Source organism: Panthera pardus, unplaced genomic scaffold, assembly GCF_024362965.1.
Source record: "Panthera pardus isolate Hobbes unplaced genomic scaffold, ASM2436296v1 HiC_scaffold_18, whole genome shotgun sequence".
In the NCBI taxonomy this organism is placed as follows: domain Eukaryota; kingdom Metazoa; phylum Chordata; class Mammalia; order Carnivora; family Felidae; genus Panthera; species Panthera pardus.
The window spans coordinates 15,515,700-15,533,641 of record NW_026526743.1 but is presented as its reverse complement, the minus strand read 5'-3'; the positions used below and the strand labels follow the sequence as shown (position 1 = coordinate 15,533,641).

The 17,942-nt window shown below is 49.1% G+C and overlaps 1 protein-coding gene across 4 annotated transcripts in view; it reads left to right on the top strand.

The window, feature by feature from the left end:
- Positions 1-17,942, top strand: part of RYR1 (ryanodine receptor 1) — a 115,845-nt gene that overhangs the window by 75,304 nt on the left and 22,599 nt on the right. For 2 of the 4 annotated variants that reach the window (XM_053906003.1, XM_053906002.1), the window contains 8 exons: positions 274-347; positions 1,007-1,024; positions 2,136-2,216; positions 6,968-7,056; positions 7,152-7,280; positions 7,377-7,481; positions 9,648-9,729; positions 13,181-13,368. In XM_053906003.1, coding sequence (XP_053761978.1) covers positions 274-347; positions 1,007-1,024; positions 2,136-2,216; positions 6,968-7,056; positions 7,152-7,280; positions 7,377-7,481; positions 9,648-9,729; positions 13,181-13,368 — 766 coding nt within the window. The remainder of the gene's footprint in view (positions 1-273; positions 348-1,006; positions 1,025-2,135; positions 2,217-6,967; positions 7,057-7,151; positions 7,281-7,376; positions 7,482-9,647; positions 9,730-13,180; positions 13,369-17,942) is intronic. The other 2 variants (XM_053906005.1, XM_053906004.1) reach the window with 1 other exon arrangement.

Genomic DNA, 17,942 nt, shown 5'->3' with positions numbered 1-17,942 from the left:
ATTGAGGGTTTCTGTTTCCTCCTGATTTCAACTTGTGCATATTTCATCCTGTCCCCACCTTACTTGTGAGCTGCGGCCACATGGCTTCTTCCAGTTCTGTTTCTGCTTCCTCTCGATGATTTCAGCTCATTCCTGGTTTACCGTGGCCCTCCACTCGCTAACGGCAGGGTGGGGTGGGGGTGGGGGTGGGGGCGTTGCAGGGCTCTGAAAGAGGGCAGAGGCCTCAGCCCATCTTCCCCATCTTTCCTTCCACCTCCCCCGCCCCTCGCACAGCGTCCTGGATCTCAACGCCTTCGAGAGACAGAACAAGGCGGAGGGGCTGGGCATGGTGAACGAGGATGGAACCGGTGAGGCCCTCTCTTGGGCTTCCCTGTCCTGGGACATCCTCTTCCTTCGGGATCGCCCCCTCGCCCACATTGCCCAAAGCTCCCTTCCTCCAAGACTCCTCCGCTCCACAGCCATCCCCAAGCTCCACCCCCCACCCCCACCCCCACCTCCCGTGCAGTGGTCCCCAGGCCTGCCCCCACATTCCTCCCGGGTCTCCCTCCTCGGGGTCCCCACCCTTGGCTGTCCTTCTGTCCTGTGTTCTCTCACCCATCACCACACCGACCCCTGCCCTCCACGTGCCCCAAGTCTCCCACCCTGGTTGCTGTTCTCATTAATGTCCCTAATCCGGGTTAATCGAGTCTCCTCTTTGCCGTGTTGTGACGTGTCTAACTTTTCTGCCCTGATCCTCGCCTCCTGCCCTTCCACCTCGACTTGTACACCTGTTTTTCTCTTCCCTCTTCTTTCTCTCCCTCCACTTTTACCCTCATTTCCTACTCTTCCTTGGTTCCATCTGTCTCCTTATCGGTCTGATTCTCTGTGGTTGTTCCTCTCTTCGTGTCGATGTCTTCTTCATCTCTGACTGTGTCACTATTTTTCTGTGTTTGTCTCTGTCTCCTTCCTGTCTCTTTTTTTCCCTCTTTTTTCCTGCTTCCTCCTCCCATCCTGTTGGCTGCCCCAGTCATCAACCGCCAGAACGGTAATTCCCCCAGCCCATTCCCCTTGCTATGCTGCTGCACCCCTCCCTTCTAACCCCCAACTGCCCCCCTCCACCTGGGGGCTGAGGATCTGGGACATCCAGGGAGGGAGGAGCCCTTCAGCGACGCATCCCGCCGGCAGAAAGTCTTGAGATCAGGGGTCCAGAGACCAAGATTCGGGTCCCCGATTAGCCACTAACAATACCCGAGACTAAGAACAAGTCTCTTCCCTTCTATAAGCCTCAGTTTCCCCATGTGTAAAATAGAAGCTAGAGAAGATGGCAAAGATCCCTTTCCAGCTGGATGTTCTCAGACTTCCAGACCCAGATTCGCAGTCCCGGGGTGGGGTAATCCCCACTCCCACCTACCCCCGCTCTCTGCGCCCGCGACCCCAGATTGGTCAAGTCTGTGGTTCCCATACGCCAACCGGATTGGTTGCCCCCAGCATCCACTCTGATTGGTGTGCGTGCCTCCTCTGCGCCTGCTCTGGTTGGCCCATCCCTATCTAGCCTCCCTTTCTCTCTTCCCTCCTCTAGAGCCCACGGTGACTGGCTTCTTTCAGATGCCCATTCTGATTGGCCCATGTTTACACACCTCCCCCCCCTCCCCCGCATCTCCTGGATTGGCTGATTTCAAGGCATCTGAGCCAATTGGCTGGCTTTGGATCCACTCCCTGCCCAATCCCCTCCTGCTCAGAGCCTTTGCGTGAAATTGACTCCAATCCCCTTAATCCATTAACTCCGCCCTCCGTGGCCCTGGATGGGGGCTGAGGGAGATACCAGCTGCCTGAACTTCTGCTGGGTAGGCAGACATTCCCAGACGGCACACAAGTGGTGACGTCAGAGGAACACAGATATTTAGAAAGACACTTGAGGCCCCAGCTTCATGACTCCGGACCCTTCAGGTCTTCATTTGCTGATGCCTCTGAAATCGGGACCCCCTGGTGTCATGGATGCCCGTGGCCCTCACAGTGTCTTTGAAGTGGCGGCTGCTCCTCCCTGCGCACCCGTGCTTTGTGCATGCGTGTGCAGTGTGCAAGGGCCGTATGCATGTGTGCGCTCTCCCCTGACACATCTGACGCTTTCTGGGCCCTGCCCCCCCTCTTCCACCTAGGAGAGAAGGTCATGGCAGACGATGAGTTCACCCAAGATCTGTTCCGTTTTCTGCAATTGCTCTGCGAGGGGCACAATAATGGTGAGGAGGGGCGGGTGGGAGAGTGGATGAAGAGGAGGCCAGGGTTTGGGGTCAGTCTAGAAGGGTTGCCTGAGTTAAACTCCAGGCCCCTCCCTCCTTATCAGAGGTGGCCTCACCACTCGCCCTGGCCCCGATTGTCCTCCATCCTTTATTTTCAGCCATTATCAAGCCCTGCCCACCCACCTTCCTAAATCGCTCTTGAATTTCTGGAATCTAGCCCCTTTGCTACACTTTCACCTCTTCTAGCCAGTCCAAATTCCCCAAAAGAAATCTGCCCCCAAACCTACCTGCCCCCAGATCAGTTTGCCCAAATGAGCAATTAGCCACATGGCATTTTTCCACAGGCATTTTGCAGCAGCTGCCAGAGTTAAGTAGATGCAGTAGATTTCCATACTTTGGTTTTGGGGCGGGGGGGGGGGGGGGGATCACATGGCATTTAAAAATGAGTTTATTAGAGTCACTTCTTAATTTCACTTCTAAAATACTCTGCCAGGTGGAAGGCCTTACAGATCCTTTCCTAACTTAAACTAGAGTTTCCCCAACTTTTTTTCTGGTTCAGGCGGTTTAACCAGATCAAGGCTGACACAGCAAGCTAGTGAAACATACATAGCTCACAGCCTTAAAGGGACCATCAAACTTCTGTACAGCAAACTTTCTACCCAATGCCATTTCCTATAACAAATATGCAAGTCTCAGGGTTGTGGTTGTGATACTTAGCAGGTAATTGTGAAACCACAGACTGCCCAGAAACTAAGCTTCATGACAAGAATGGAAGTAATCATAAATCTAACTTCCATAGAACCTGCATCCCATTTGCTAATGTTGGTGAAGGTAACTCATATGTAAATTTCTTTAATCCACACTCTTCTCTGTTCAAAGGATAAAGCAGGATCCATTGCTCTGCATTCTCAAAAGCTCTTATGTCCACAGCCAGTTTTTCTTCAAGGTTCATGAAATACTTTTGTGCCATGTGACTAGGACTTTGTTTAATTGTAACTAAGGTGGAATCAGTCTTTGGGGTTTTAAATGAATTTTATTCCCTGGATCTATGATTATTTGGAAACGAGAAGGTGCTAAAGGGGGGAATTCCTCTCTCCTACCAAATTTACAAGCCAGTCCTCTGCATAAATTCGTGGACCCATTAACCAGCCCAATCAAATAAACATTTGAAATATCTTTCAAATCTCAGGTGCCTCGCATGTCTTGAGTATTTGGTGCCATTCGAAGTAGACAACAGGTTTTTCTCTTGTACCTGTCTGAGACTATGTTCTTGGTTGACAGCTTTTTATGGGAGAGGGGAGCTGTATATGTAAACATTTAGGCATATAGCCCAGTTGAAATTAACACAAAGGAGTTAGAAAACATATACATTTGCTTCTAAAATATTGAATATTTGAGCATAATCTTCATCTACAGTGTGAAACCAGGCAAAATGGTTTATGAAATAGAAGTGATTATGATACAGCAATTACGAAACAGATGTCAGATGGACAGTAAAACTTTGGGGGGAAAAAACCTTTCAAGGGCTGGTAAAGCCATCCTGGGCAACATGACATTGCCATGAACGTGCAAAGGACTTAGCTGAAGTTTGTTTTCATTGCCTTCACAATTTGATGATCATTTGGCAAATGGGTCTACAGAGGTGGTTCTCAAACTTAAGAGGGCCTCAGAATCACCTCGAGGCCTTGTTAAAATACAGATTTGAGGGCTCCGCCCCAGATTTTCTGATTTAGTAGTTCTGGGATGGAGTCCAGTAATTCTTGTCTCTGACAAGTTCCCAGGAGATGCTGAGGCTACCGGTCTGGGACCCACACTTTGAGAATCACTGCTCCAAAGTGCAGCTGTTAACCTCAGCACTCTTTAAGGCTCTTTAAGAACAGCTAATGTTTATTGAGCCCTCGTACCAGACGGCTATCCTAATTTTTTTTTAATTTGGAAAAAGCATTTATTTATTCATTTTGAGAGAGAGGGGTGCCTGTGTGGCTCATTCGGTAAAGCGTCCAACTTCAGCTCAGGTCATGATCTCGCGGTTTGTGAGTTCCGGCCCCATGTCGGGCTCTGTGCTGACAACTCAGAGCCTGGAACCTGCTTCCGATTCTGTGTCCCTCTCTCGCTCTGCCCCAACCCCGCTCCTGCTCTTTCTCTCTCTCTCTCTTTCAAGAATAAATAAAACATTAAAAATTCTTAGAGAGCGCAGTGTAAGTGGGGGAGAGAAAGAGAAAGAGAGAGAGAGAGAAGGGGAGAATCCCAAGCAGGCTCCATGCTGTCAGCACAAAACCTGATGCGGGACTCCATCTCACAAACGGTGAGATCATGACCTGAGCCAAAATCAAGAGTCAGACGCTTAATTGACTGAGCCACCCAGGCACCACTGTCCTAAGTTTTTTATGTACGCCAAAGCATTAAAAATTCACAAGAGCTCCATAAAGTAGGGTGTGCTGTAACCACCATGTTACATATGGGGGAACTGAGGCACAGTCTGTGCCACACATAGGGATTCAATAACTTGCCTGAGGTCACACAGCTGGGAATTCATACAGCCCACTCCTACTTACCTTTCCCGCCTCAGTTGAGGTCCCTTCCCCCAGGGAGCCTTCCTTGATTACGTCGTCATCAGCTGAGTTAGGCATCTCCTCTGGGCGACTGCAGCCGCCTAGGTTTCCCACCTCACAACCCTGATCATTCTGCTCGGTATTCCCCACCACCACCACCCCTACGACCCATGAACCCATGTTTCTAATTATTATTATTACTAACTTCTCAACCGCAACCAAAATAGAGAGAATGGTCTAATAAATGGTACCCATCACTCAGCTGTAGCAGTTATCAGCTTTTTGCCATAGAAGAATGTTTTTCAAATAGTGGCAACCAATGCACCAGAGGATCGTGAACCCGTGTATTTCAGAGGCTCTCATCTGAATTCCACGCTGATATGCCTGGGGAGCATAGTTTTAAAATACACTAAAGCCCAGTGTTCATTCACCCTCAGAGATTGTAATTTATTTTTTTTATTTTTATTTTTTAAATTTTTTTTTCAACGTTTTTTATTTATTTTTGGGACAGAGAGAGACAGAGCATGAACGGGGGAGGGGCAGAGAGAGAGGGAGACACAGAATCGGAAGCAGGCTCCAGGCTCCGAGCCATCAGCCCAGAGCCTGACGCGGGGCTCGAACTCACGGGCCGCGAGATCGTGACCTGGCTGAAGTCGGACGCTTAACCGACTGCGCCACCCAGGCGCCCCCAGAGATTGTAATTTAATTGGTCTAGGGTTGGGGCTTGAGCAGGGGGACTTTGAAAAGCCTCCGGGTGATTCTAACATGCAGCCAAGGTTGAGAGATTGAGGACTACGAATGTAGTGAGTTAAGATAATTTTTTTAAATATAATTTATTGGCAAGTTGGCTAACATACAGTGTATACAGTGTGCTCTTGGTTTGGGGGGGGGTAGATTCCCGTGATTCATCGCTTACATACAACACCCTGTGCTCATCCCAAGAAGTGCCCTCCTCAATGCCCATCACCCATTTTCCCTTCTCCCTCACCCTCCACCATCAACCTTCAGTTTGTTCTCTGTATTTAAGAGTCTCTTATGGTTTGCCTCCCTCTCTGTTTGAAACTATTTTTTCCCCTTCTTGAGATCAGAATTCTTTTGTAGGTAACTAGACTAGCACAGGACAGAAAATACCAGAATACATAGCACATGTGTGAGTATGTGAAACTTCTGTTTTGGGTATATGTGGATATAATTTCAGTTTAAACACATGTACTGAGTTTTAATGTAAAATGGTTCCCCTACTGTAAGCTGCAGTCAGAAAAGATTGAAAAATTACTACACGAGAATATAAACTTCACAAGGACAGGGACTTTTTCTTTTACTGCTGTATTCCCAGGGCCCAGAACAGTGCCTGGCACATCGTAAATGCTCGATAAACTTGTAGTACCGAAGAATAAGTGGCCAATCTCCATCTCACATTAGCAGATAGTATGTGCTCAATAAATAGATATTGAGGGGAGCCTGGGTGCCTCAGTCGGTTGAGCATCCGACTTCGGCTCAGGTCATGATCTCGTGGTCCGTGAGTTCGAGCCCCGCATCGGGCTCTGTGCTGACAGCTCAGAGCCTGGAGCCTGCTTCCGATTCTGTGTCTCCTGCTCTCTGCCCCTCCCCCACTCATGCTCTGTCTCTCTCTCTCTCTCTCTCTCTCTGTGTCAAAAATAAATAAACGTTAAAAATAAATAAATAGATAGATATTGAACAAATATCCAAAAGAAATGGCAGATATTTATCTCTTCTGGCTTTGGCTAGGTGCTCAGTAAATATTTGTTGGATAAATGAATGAATAAATAACCAATCTTCCATCTCCCCCATCACATAGTAGGTGTTCGATAAACATTTTTGGAAACAAACGGAAGACTGAATCTCCATTTTCCCCTGCTATACTGTGGGTGCACAAGAAAGGTGTTTGCGCAGGGGGGAGGGGGGGAATGAATGAATAAATGACCCTCCACCATATCTGGCATGTAGTTGGCCCTCAATAGTTATTTACATAAATGAAAAAATGATCCTCATCTTCCTCTGACACACAGTAGGTACTTGATAAAGATTTATTAAATAAACTAACGAGAACAATTAAATGCCTCTGGCATACAAGAGGCACTCAATAAACCTACTGCATAAATGAATAAACGACCCACTGTCCACCTCCCCTAGCACACGGCAGACTCTCAATGAACGAATGGCTTTTCATCTCCCCAGATTTCCAAAATTACCTACGGACACAGACAGGGAACACGACCACCATTAACATCATCATCTGCACGGTGGACTACCTCCTGCGGCTGCAGGTGAGGCTGTGAGGCCGTCCAGGTGTGACCCGGGTGGGGGGTTGTGGGGCCCCGGTTGGCCCCAGCACCCCTTCACACCCCGTCGGTCCCCCCAGGAGTCCATCAGCGACTTCTACTGGTACTACTCCGGCAAGGATGTCATTGAGGAGCAGGGCAAGAGGAACTTTTCCAAGGCCATGTCGGTCGCTAAACAGGTGTTCAACAGCCTCACCGAGTACATCCAGGTAGGACCCGCCCTCTGGGGCGGAGCGAGGCCCCCCCACCCCCTATCCCCGCACCCTGCGCCCTGCTTGGCGCTCACTGCAGCCCTCTGCCCCCAGGGCCCCTGCACCGGGAACCAGCAGAGCCTGGCGCACAGCCGCCTCTGGGACGCCGTGGTGGGATTCCTGCACGTGTTTGCCCACATGATGATGAAGCTCGCTCAGGTTCGAGACCCTCTGTTGTTCTTCCTGCAGCTGTTCTCGGGCATCCCCGAAGCGGCTCACTTCCAAGTCAGTTTCTCACCCAAGTCCCGCTGGCATGTGCCAGAAGAGTTCCCTAGGGGTGGCCAAATCCATCTTCCTTCTGGATTGGCTCTCTGCATGACCCCGCCTCCTCCTCTGCCACCACCAATCGGCTGGCTTCCCATGCACACTTCCATTGGTTTGACGTTTGGGCCCCGCCCCCTTGGGCCCGGAGTTCCTCTATGATTGGTTGGTGTTCTTTTCTCTGGGGTGAGGTCCTCTCAGACTCCGACCTCCCTGGGGATAGAAAGGGGGTGTCTTTCTAGAACAGGGACTGGGGCTGAAGGAGTGTTTTGCTTCTTTATTCTGCCTGCGGCAGATGACGCCCATCTCGGGCACCCATGATGTAAGGTCCCTGTCGAGTCCTTCTCCCATTTCTAGAATCCTGTGTACCCTTCCCCTATCACCCCTGCCCCTTTGCAGTCTGGTCAGTGCCTCATGCTCTGCTTCTGTCTGGTAAACATATTCGAGGCTGTACCGTCCGCATCCTGAACGGCATAAATGTAACAGTGTTCCAGCAGATGGCAGTACTCTGTACGCCGAATTATAATTTCCCCGCAGGAAGCGTCTTGAGGAAGGGGAGCCTTTTTCTAGTTACTCAAAGGTGCCACGGGGGCTGGCAGAAATCCTGTCTGCTGTCACCTGACTTTTTGAAAGGAGCTGAACTTGGAAGGCAATTCCTTAGTTTCAGTGCGGTCGAAGTTGTGTTATTGGTGTCATCTTCAAAGTCTAGCGAGTACTGGTATTTTAGTCTAGAATTCCAAATCCTGCAGTGCTAATGCATTAGCCAAGGACCAGGGCTGGGTTGCATGGGCTGGGAATCCAATGCAAAGTGATGGCCTAAGCGGGGTGGGGGTGTGGGAGGGATTTATCAGTTCACACCAGAGATCCAGGGCCTAGAGTGATGTCAGCTGAACTATCTGCCTTCTCTGGCTTCATTCTCAAGCAGGCTCTTCCCCGGACTGAAAAAAAAGGTGCCCCAGGCTTCTATGCACCCCCCTCCCCCCAAAAGCTCCAGGGGGAAGATAATCCCTCTTTTGTCGGAGCTCCCACTTGGGATTCTCTGTTTGGACCATTGGGTCACATGCTCTTCCCAGAACCAATCACCGTGGCCAGGGGAGGGCTCTGATTGGCCAGATCTGGTCACATACCCACCTTTGAAACCAGCAAAGTGGGGTTAGCCCCACTTGCTCTGAGACTGGGATTGTTTCCGGAAGCAGGGCGCTGCCTCGTGCATCACCGGCAGGCGCACACCACGGGCACCCACAGAGTTGGATTTTGAGATTCCGGAATGTTGGGAGTTCAGAGTCAGAATGCCGAGCTTTGGAACTGTGTTAGAATTAGAACTCTAGAAGGAGCATTCGGGTAGAGGAACCTTACGTACCCTTTATCCAGCATCCTTCCCCCTTCTCCATTGCATTAGGTAGAACCAGATGAAATGACCACTCGGTGGGTCAAAAATGCTCACATATTAGCAGTTTTATGTAGCTCAACAGAATACCTGTGGGGACCATGAGGCAGAACTCTGACCATGTAGGAAGTTTCTGTAGGCACTACATGAGGCACTGTGACTGGGGAGGCAATGTGCCCCCACATTCTTCCCAAATTGTTCACCGAAAGGCATGTGGCTGAGTCCTCCAGCCTTTTTCCTGAACCCAGAGTCTTGCTTTTTCCATCACATAGTCACTCAACAAACATGGATCAAGCAGCCACCATAAACCAGGCACAGTGCTGAGCTCTCACCCCTTCCCAGCTGTGTCTCCCTACCCAGTACGTGCCCCTCTCTGTCTCTCTCAGCTCCAAGCTTCTCTCCCAGCCCTCCTTGTCCGCCAGCTCTTGCCCCCACATAGCACCCGTTGGGCCTGCTTACCCCCCAAAGTGCCAACCCCACCCCCACAATCTTGTCTCTCTGCCCCTTCCCCTGCTTCCGAGGAACATGTGTGGAGTCGGGTCCCCTCGGAGGTAAGAGGGGGAGAAAAAGGGGTCTTAGGCCCCGTGGGGTGGGTCAGGAGGGGTGGAAGCAGCTGGAGGTGGGGAGGCGTCTCTGCAGAGACCAGTTATCCCATGGTTGGGGTGTGGGGTCTCTAGGACTCGAGCCAGATCGAGCTGCTGAAGGAGCTGCTGGACCTACAGAAGGACATGGTGGTGATGTTGCTGTCACTACTAGAAGGTAAGTGCCCAGCGGGTGTGGGTAAGGGGAGGGTACAAAGGTACAGACAAGCAGGGAATGGCCCTCGGAGACCCAGGAGACCCTAACCTTCAACTTCATCCCACATCGTGTCAGGGTCAATGGGTTGATGAAGGAGTCACAGTACCAAACTCAGTAAACCCTTACTGAGCACTTATTATATGCCAACTGTACACACTTAGTTTTGTGAATTCCCGGGGAAATCTTAATAAGGTGGGTGGCCTGGACACTCTTTAAAATGTATGTACCTGGGGCGCCTGGGTGGCTCAGTCGGTTAAGCGTCCGACTTCGGCTCAGGTCATGATCTCACGGTCTGTGAGTTCGAGCCCCGCGTCGGGCTCTGTGCTGACAGCTCAGAGCCTGGAGCCTGTTTCAGATTCTGTGTCTCCCTCTCTCTGACCCTCCCCCATTCATGCTCTGTCTCTCTCTGTCTCAAAAATAAATAAACATTAAAAAAAATGTATGTACCTAATAGTTATCTATGTTCATTTGTTAAATGTGTCACTTAGCTTTTGCTGCCTCAGGAATGTCCTCAAAACTTAGTGACTTAAAACGACCATTATTTACTGCTAATGAATAAGACATTTTAACTGGTAGACAAAGACTTTTCTACAGAGATTCACAGTGTCCTCATTCCTTTCCATGGTTGCATCATACTCCATTGTGTGAGTGAACGGTGATTCATTTAGCCACACCCCAGTCAGCGGACATGCAAATTAAAAAAATGTTTTGCTATTACAAAAAATGTTGCAATGGATAATCCTCCTACAATCTTTCAATGTTTTTGATGTGTAGTCATTAGCTTTTAAAAATTAGAAGGTTCCTGGGGTGCCTGGGTGGCTCAGTCGGTTAAGCATCCGACTTCGGCTCAGGTCATGATCTCACGGCTTGTGGGTTCGAGCCCTGCACTGAGCCCTGTGCTGACAACTCAGAGCCTGGAACCTGCTTCCGATTCTGTTTCCAGCTCTCTCTGCTCCCCTCCCCTGCTCGCTCACTCTCTCTCTCTCTCTCTCTCTCTCTCTCTTTCTCTCTCTCCGTCAAATATAAATAAGCATTTTTTTAAAAAATTTTTAATGTTTATTTATTTTTGAGACAGAGAGAGACAGAGCATGAGCGGGGGAGGGGCAGAGAGAGAGGGAGACACAGAATCCAAAGCAGGCTCCAGGCTCCGAGCTGTTAGCACAGAGCCCGATGTGGGGCTTGAACTCACAAACCTGAGCTCATGACCTGAGCTGAAGTCAGACGTAAATAAGCATTTTTTAAATTTTATTTTTTATTTTTTAAAATTTACATCCAAATCAGTTAGCATATAGTGCAACAATGATTTCAGGAGTAGATTCCTTAGTGCCCCTCACCCATTTAGCCCATCCCCCCTCCCACAACCCCTCCAGCAACCCTCAGTTTGTTCTTCATATTTATGAGTCTCTTATGTTTTGTCCCCCTCCCTGTTTTTATATTATTTTTGTTTCCCTTCCCTTATGTTCATCTGTTCTGTCTCTTAAAGTCTTCATATGAGTGAAGTCATATGATATTTGTCTTTCTCTGACTGACTAATTTCACTTAGCATAATACCCTCCAGTTCCATCCATTTAGTTGCAAATGGCAAGATTTCATTCTTTTTGATTGCTGAGTATTATTCCATTGTATATACATACCACATCTTTTTTTTTCAACATTTTTTTTTGGGGGGGGGACAGAGAGAGACAGAGCATGAACGGGGGAGGGGCAGAGAGAGAGGGAGACACAGAATCGGAAACAGGCTCCAGGTTCCGAGCCATCAGCCCAGAGCCTGACGCGGGGCTCGAACTCACAGACCGCGAGATCGTGACCTGGCTGAAGTCGGACGCTTAACCGACTGCGCCACCCAGGCGCCCCTACATACCACATCTTTATCCACTCATCCATTAATGGAAATTTGGGCTCTTTCCATACTTTGGCTACTGTCGATAGTGCTGCTATAAACATGGGGGTGCATGTGTCCCTTCGAAACAGCACACCTGTATCCCGTGGATAAATGCCTAGTAGTGCAATTGCTGGGTCGTAGGGTAGTTCTATTTTTCGCTTTTGAGGAACCTCCATACTGTTTTCCAGAGTGGCTGCACCAGCTTGCAATCCCAAATAAGCATTTTTTAAAAATCAGAAGGTTCCGTAAAAAAAAAAAAAGCAGGGAAGGAGTGCCTGGCTGGCTCAGTGGAAAGAGCATGCGACTCGATCTTGGAGTCATGAGTTCAAGCCCCATGTTGGGTGTAGAGATTAAATAAATAAACAAATAAACGTTTAAAAATAAATAAAAATCAGAAGGTTCCCTTTAAACATCAGATTCCCAGCTTTTCATGAAAATTGGAAAGATTTGGTGACCCTTCCCCCCACCCACCCTGCCCACATTCTCGCATGGCAAAAAATCAGCTGCACCGGCTTAAATAAGTAAAGTATATCAATGTCAAATCTAATTTTGATGACTGCACTATGATTATATTAGAGAGTGTTCTTGTCTTTTAAGGCATATACACTGAAATGTTCAGGATAAAAACACCATGTCTGCAGCTTACTGTGGAATGGCCCCAGGGGAAAAATAGAGGGGGGAGTAGGGGAAGGGGAAGAGAAGGGAGAGAGGGAGACAGGAATTAGGCAAATGTGGCAAAATGTAAATAGTCAGTGAATCTGGAATAGGAGGGTCCCCTCGCACTGTTGCAACTTTCACGTAATTGGAAGCCATGTTAAGATTGAAAGGTACAGGGGCGCCTAGCTGGCTCCATCCATGGAGCATGCAGCTCTGATCTCTGGGTCGTGAGTTCAAGCCCCAGGCCAGGTGTAGAGATGACTTAAAAATAAAAATTTTTAAATCTAAATAAATAAATAAAATGGAAAAGTACAAAAAGAAGCTGAAGCCAGTTTGCTTCAGACAGGGGTGGGATCCGTTTACCAGAGTCTCCACTTCTCCCTGCCCTCTTAACTTTGGCCTACCTTGCTCATCTACAGATCTGCTTGACCTCAGAGGACAAGTGGAAGGCTTAGGCGTGTGAGCTCTGAGGTCATGCAGCTCTGGGTTCAAGTCCTCCTCACCCCCTCGTTGGCGATGTAACCCTGGGCGTGTGACTTTCTCTGGGTCTATTTCCTCATCTGGAAACACAGATAGTAACACACTTCCCCTGCACTTGGCGTGGCATCTGGGACCTGCTGTTAGCTTATGCCACGGTCAGTTTTATTGAGGACTCCCCCACCTATCAGGGAGGGGACCAGCCAGGTTCACACATGATGCTGATGCAGATCAGGAAATGAGCTGTGCCCTCTGAGGCGAGGCTTGGGAGCTGGCCAGGGAAGCTTCCACCAGCATAGGGGATCCTGGTGGCTCCTGAGCTGGAGAAGGAGCGCAGCCCAGGGGGGCTCCAGAGAGGAGGTTCCACCAGCCACACTGACCAGGGCCTGCCCACAGGGAACGTGGTGAATGGCATGATTGCCCGGCAGATGGTGGACATGCTTGTGGAGTCCTCATCCAACGTGGAGATGATCCTCAAGTTCTTCGACATGTTCCTGAAACTCAAGGACATCGTGGGCTCTGAGGCCTTCCAGGACTACGTCACCGATCCCCGTGGCCTCATCTCCAAGAAGGACTTCCAGAAGGTGGGTGCTGGAAGGCGGGTGGGTTGGGGGCACCAAGTGGCAGCCATGCCCCGCCTGGCTGCCTGCCTCGGGCAAGAGACTTCTCTGTGAGCCTCAGTTTCTTTAGCTGTCAAGCGGGGATAACACCGTCTTTCGGGTTGTTTTGAAGATGAAATGCATTAACACAAATGAGAACCTTTATTTCTGCTATCATTAACAGTCATCATATCATAATCATTATAGGTAACAGTTATTCAGTTGAGAAACGCTTGCTGCATTTCTCCTGCATGCCGGGCCCTCTTCCGGGGCCGAGACAGACACAGCCCTGCCTTCACGGGGCTTGTAGTCTAATGGGGGAGGCAGTCACCAATGACCATTACAGGTCAGGTAATGAGGCTCTTAGGAGGGAAGTGCAGGAACCAGCTTCATCCAGGAGCCCACTCACCTGCCCTGTCAGTCCTCCCAACCCAGCGCTGCCTTCTCTCCCTACGGAACCCCAGGTAAGTTACTCGTCTGCTCTGAGCCTCAGTTTCCTCCTCTGTGAAATGGGACTAGGATAACAACACATCTCACAGGACTGCTGTGAGGCGGACGGTGTGTGGACAGTGCCTGGAACACGGGAGCCCTGAAGACATATTACCTACCGTTACTCCTGCCCGATCTCTTCCGTCACCATCGTGTTAAGTTTTTTTTTCTTCTGAAATAACTTCTGGCCTATAGAAAAGCTGCAGGAACACTACATCGAATTTCTGATTACCTTTTCACCCAGATTACCCAAACGCTCGCTTGTTACCACATTTGCTCTCTCATGATTCCCCTTTTCTTCTAAATACTTGAGCGTGTATCTCCTGAGAGCAAGTGCATTCTCTTACATAACCACAGAACAATTAGGCAAATCAAGAAATTAGCATCGAGGGGCACCTGGGTGACTCATTTGGTTAAGTATCCGACTCTTGATTTCGGCTCAGGTCATGATCTCACAGTTTGTGAGTTTGGGCCCTGCATCGGGCTCTGCGCTGACAGGGAGGAGCCTGCTTGGAATTTCTCTCTCTCTCTCTCTCTCTCTCTGCCCTTCCCCGCTCTCTCTCCCTCAAAATAAGTAAACATTAAAACAAGGAAATTAGCATCGATATGATGCTGCTATCTACACACCTTAGTTCAGTTTTCACTCGGTGAAGAAATTATTCTCCCTGCTAACGACCCGATCCGGGACTGCATTTAGACATCCTGTCTCTTTAACCTCCTTCAATCCAGAACCCTTCCTTGATGTGTCTCTGTCTTTCATGACCTTGATATTTTTGAAGAACAGAGACCAGTGTTTTAGAGAATGCTTTATAATGTGTGTTTGTCGGGATTTTCCCCGTGACTCGATTCAGGTTACACATCTTTGGCAGGAATATCATAGAAGTCATGTGTCCTCAGTGCATCATATCGGGAGGCGTGTGACGTTGGTTCTTCCTATCGCTGTTGGTTGTAGCTTGGCTCGCTTGGTCCAGGTGGTGTTTACCTGCAAATGTACCGTCCTTCCCTTTAATATCTGCTGAGGATGTGCCTCGGGACAATGCAAATATCCTGCTCACCCTCCTGGGTCAGCATCCATTGGTGATTCTGCCTCAAGCTGATGGATGGTGGGCTTCTTTTTCTTTCTTTCTTTCTTTTTTTTTAATGTTTATTTATTTTTGAGAGAGAGAGAGAGCAGGGAAGGGGCAGAGAGAGAGGGAGACACAGAATCCGAAGCAGGCTCCAGGATCTGAGCTATCGGCACAGAGCCTGATGCAGGGCTCGAACCCAGGAGCCACGAGATCATGACCTGAGCTGAAGTCGGACACTTAACCGACTGAGCCACCCAGACGCCCTGTTTTCTAATTTCACTGCACCCTTTACCTTTATTAGGTACCATTTTTCTGTCCTTGTTCATTTATTTCTTTTTTTAGGTTTATTTATTTTGAAAGAGAGAGAGAGCAGGGGAGGGGCAGAGAGAGAGGGAGAGAAAGAATCTCAAGCAAGTTCCGCATTGTCAGCGTGGAGCCTGATGAGGGGCTCGATGTCACAAATCATGAGATCATGACCCGAGCTGCAACCAAGAGTCGGACGCTTAACTGACTGAGTCACCCAGACACCCCCATTTATGTATTTTTTATACCAGGGTAGACTCCTGCTTCTTATTTTAACCCAGAGGTTGCAACAGTTGCTGCCCATGCAACAAGCATTTAAATAAGTCCAGGGTCTCCCAAGTTACAAATAAAGTGTCCCCGCCCCCCAGTGCCCTCGGAGAGCCTCCCGTGTCTCTCCTTCTCAGCCAAGCCTTCCAAGAGCCGTCTACCTTCGCTCCCTCCTTCGTCACCTCCCACCCCTTCCCCAACTCAGGGCTTGCCAGCTGCGGTCCCCGTCACTCTGCGGAAACTACCCTGACCGAGACGGCCAGTGACCTCTTCACCCCCTGTCATCTTCGGGCATCTGCCATGGTTGGCCATTTCCTTCCCTCGGCGATGCCCGCTTCCCCGGGCATCTGTTCCGCACACTCGTGGGACCACTCCCCGCTCCCCTTCCCCCCCCCCCCCCCCCCCGCCAACCTCTTGCAGCCTCTTAATCGTTGCTATTCCTGAGCCCTCCAACCTTCCAGAAGAAGAGCCGATAGTTATCATGTTCTCACTTTAGGCCGGGTCCTGTGTACCAATGAGTTAGTTCATGCGGTCCTTACAGCGACCCTAAGTGGTAAGGACTGTTTAGTTTGGTCTTGTTTTATCCTCATTTACAGAAGTGGAAACTGAGGCACAGGGAGCTGAAGTGAGTGCTCTCCGCGTCACACAGCTCACGACGGACAAAAAGTGGGGTTAGAACTCGGGCGGTCTGTCTCCAGAGCACAGATTCATCCCTTAAGCTAGTCTAACAAATAGTGAACGTGACCTGGGTTCCAGCTCGTGGCTACAAGTCCCAGCCCTACTCTCAGGACGCGGGTCCAGGGAGAGAGTCCCAGTCAGTGAGAGAACCAAGAAGCACCATGCAGGAGCCAAATACACATCATGTAATTGTGTAATGATTCTTCTCAGAAAAGGAAGCCATCAACAAAACGAAAGGGCAGTTTATGGAAAGAGAGAAAATGTTTGTAAGCCACATATATGATGAGGGGTTAATATCCAGAACAGGCAAGGAACTTACACGACTCAATAGCAAACAGAACAAAACAAAGAAACTGATTTTAATGTTTTTATTTTTCGTCTTGAGAATGAGCGAGCATGAGCGGTGGAGGGGGAGGGAGGGGGCAGAGGATCTGAGGTGGGATCTGTACTGACAGCAGTGAGCCCAAGGGAGGGGCTCGAGCTCATGAACCATGAGATCCCGACCTGAGCTCAAGTCACCAATTTTAACCTAATTTTAAAATGGGCAAAAGACCTGAAGAGACATTTTTCAGAAGACATACAGGGGCACCTGGGTGGCTCAGTCGTTTGAGCCTCTGACTCTTGATTTTGGCTCAGGTCACGATCCCGGGGTCGTGGGATCAAGCCCTACATTGGGCTCTGCACTGAGCGCGTAGAGCCTGCTTCAGATTCTCTCTCTCTCTCCCTCTCTCTCTCTCTCTCTGCCCCTCTCTCCCACTCTCACTCTCTAAAATACATTTTTTAATTTAAAAATAACTAAAAATAAAACTTACAAAAAAAAAAGAAGACATACAAATGGCCAACAGGTACGTGAAAAAGTGCTCGATGTCACTCATCGTCAGGGAAGGGCAAATCACACATACAGTGAGCTACACCCGTGAGAGGAACCAGTCCCCAGAAGACAGGAGAGAGCAAGTGTGGACAAAGATAGAGAAAAAGGAACCGTCGGGCACCATCGGTGAGGATGTAAATGGGTGCAGTCACTGAGGAAGACAGTGTGGAGGATCCTGAGGAAATAAAAATAGACCCACCATAGGATCCAGCAGCGCCACTGGGTGTGTATCCCAAGGCAATAAAACCATTATCTCGAAGAGCTTTCTGTGCTCCCACGTTTGTTACAGCATCGTTCACAATAGCCAAGGTATGGAAATTACCTGTGCATGTGACTGATACAGTGGCTATTATGTATTCTTCTGCCTTTAAAGAGAAGGAAAGCCTATCACTTGCAACAACACGGATGAACTGTGAGGGCATAATGCTAAGCGCGTGGTATCACTCACGCGTGGAATCTTTTAAAAGAATTGAATTCGTAGAAGCAGAGGCTTGAAAAGGGAGTGGCGTGAAGGGCTTGGGAGCGGAGGAAACAGGGAGAGGTTGGCAAATGGGTACAGACGTTGAGTTATAAGGTGAATTTAAAAAATGAACCGGGTAAAGATCCCTGTTGACTGTTCAGAGGTTCGCACGTTAACAAGATTTGATGTGATGTACACATCTTACCGCTCAGTATCCTCTCGGTTTCACAGAGTTATAATCCGTAACTTTAAACGTGCGTTGGGTTTTTTTTTTTTTGGAATAAATAATACGTTCGCATGACTTAAAAAGCAAAATGGAACAAGGTATGAAGTGGGACGTCTCACTCCCACTTTCTCAGCCCACTTCCCCCCACCTCCCCACTGCCGTGAGTAGCATTAGTTTCCTTTGCATCCTTGCGTTGTT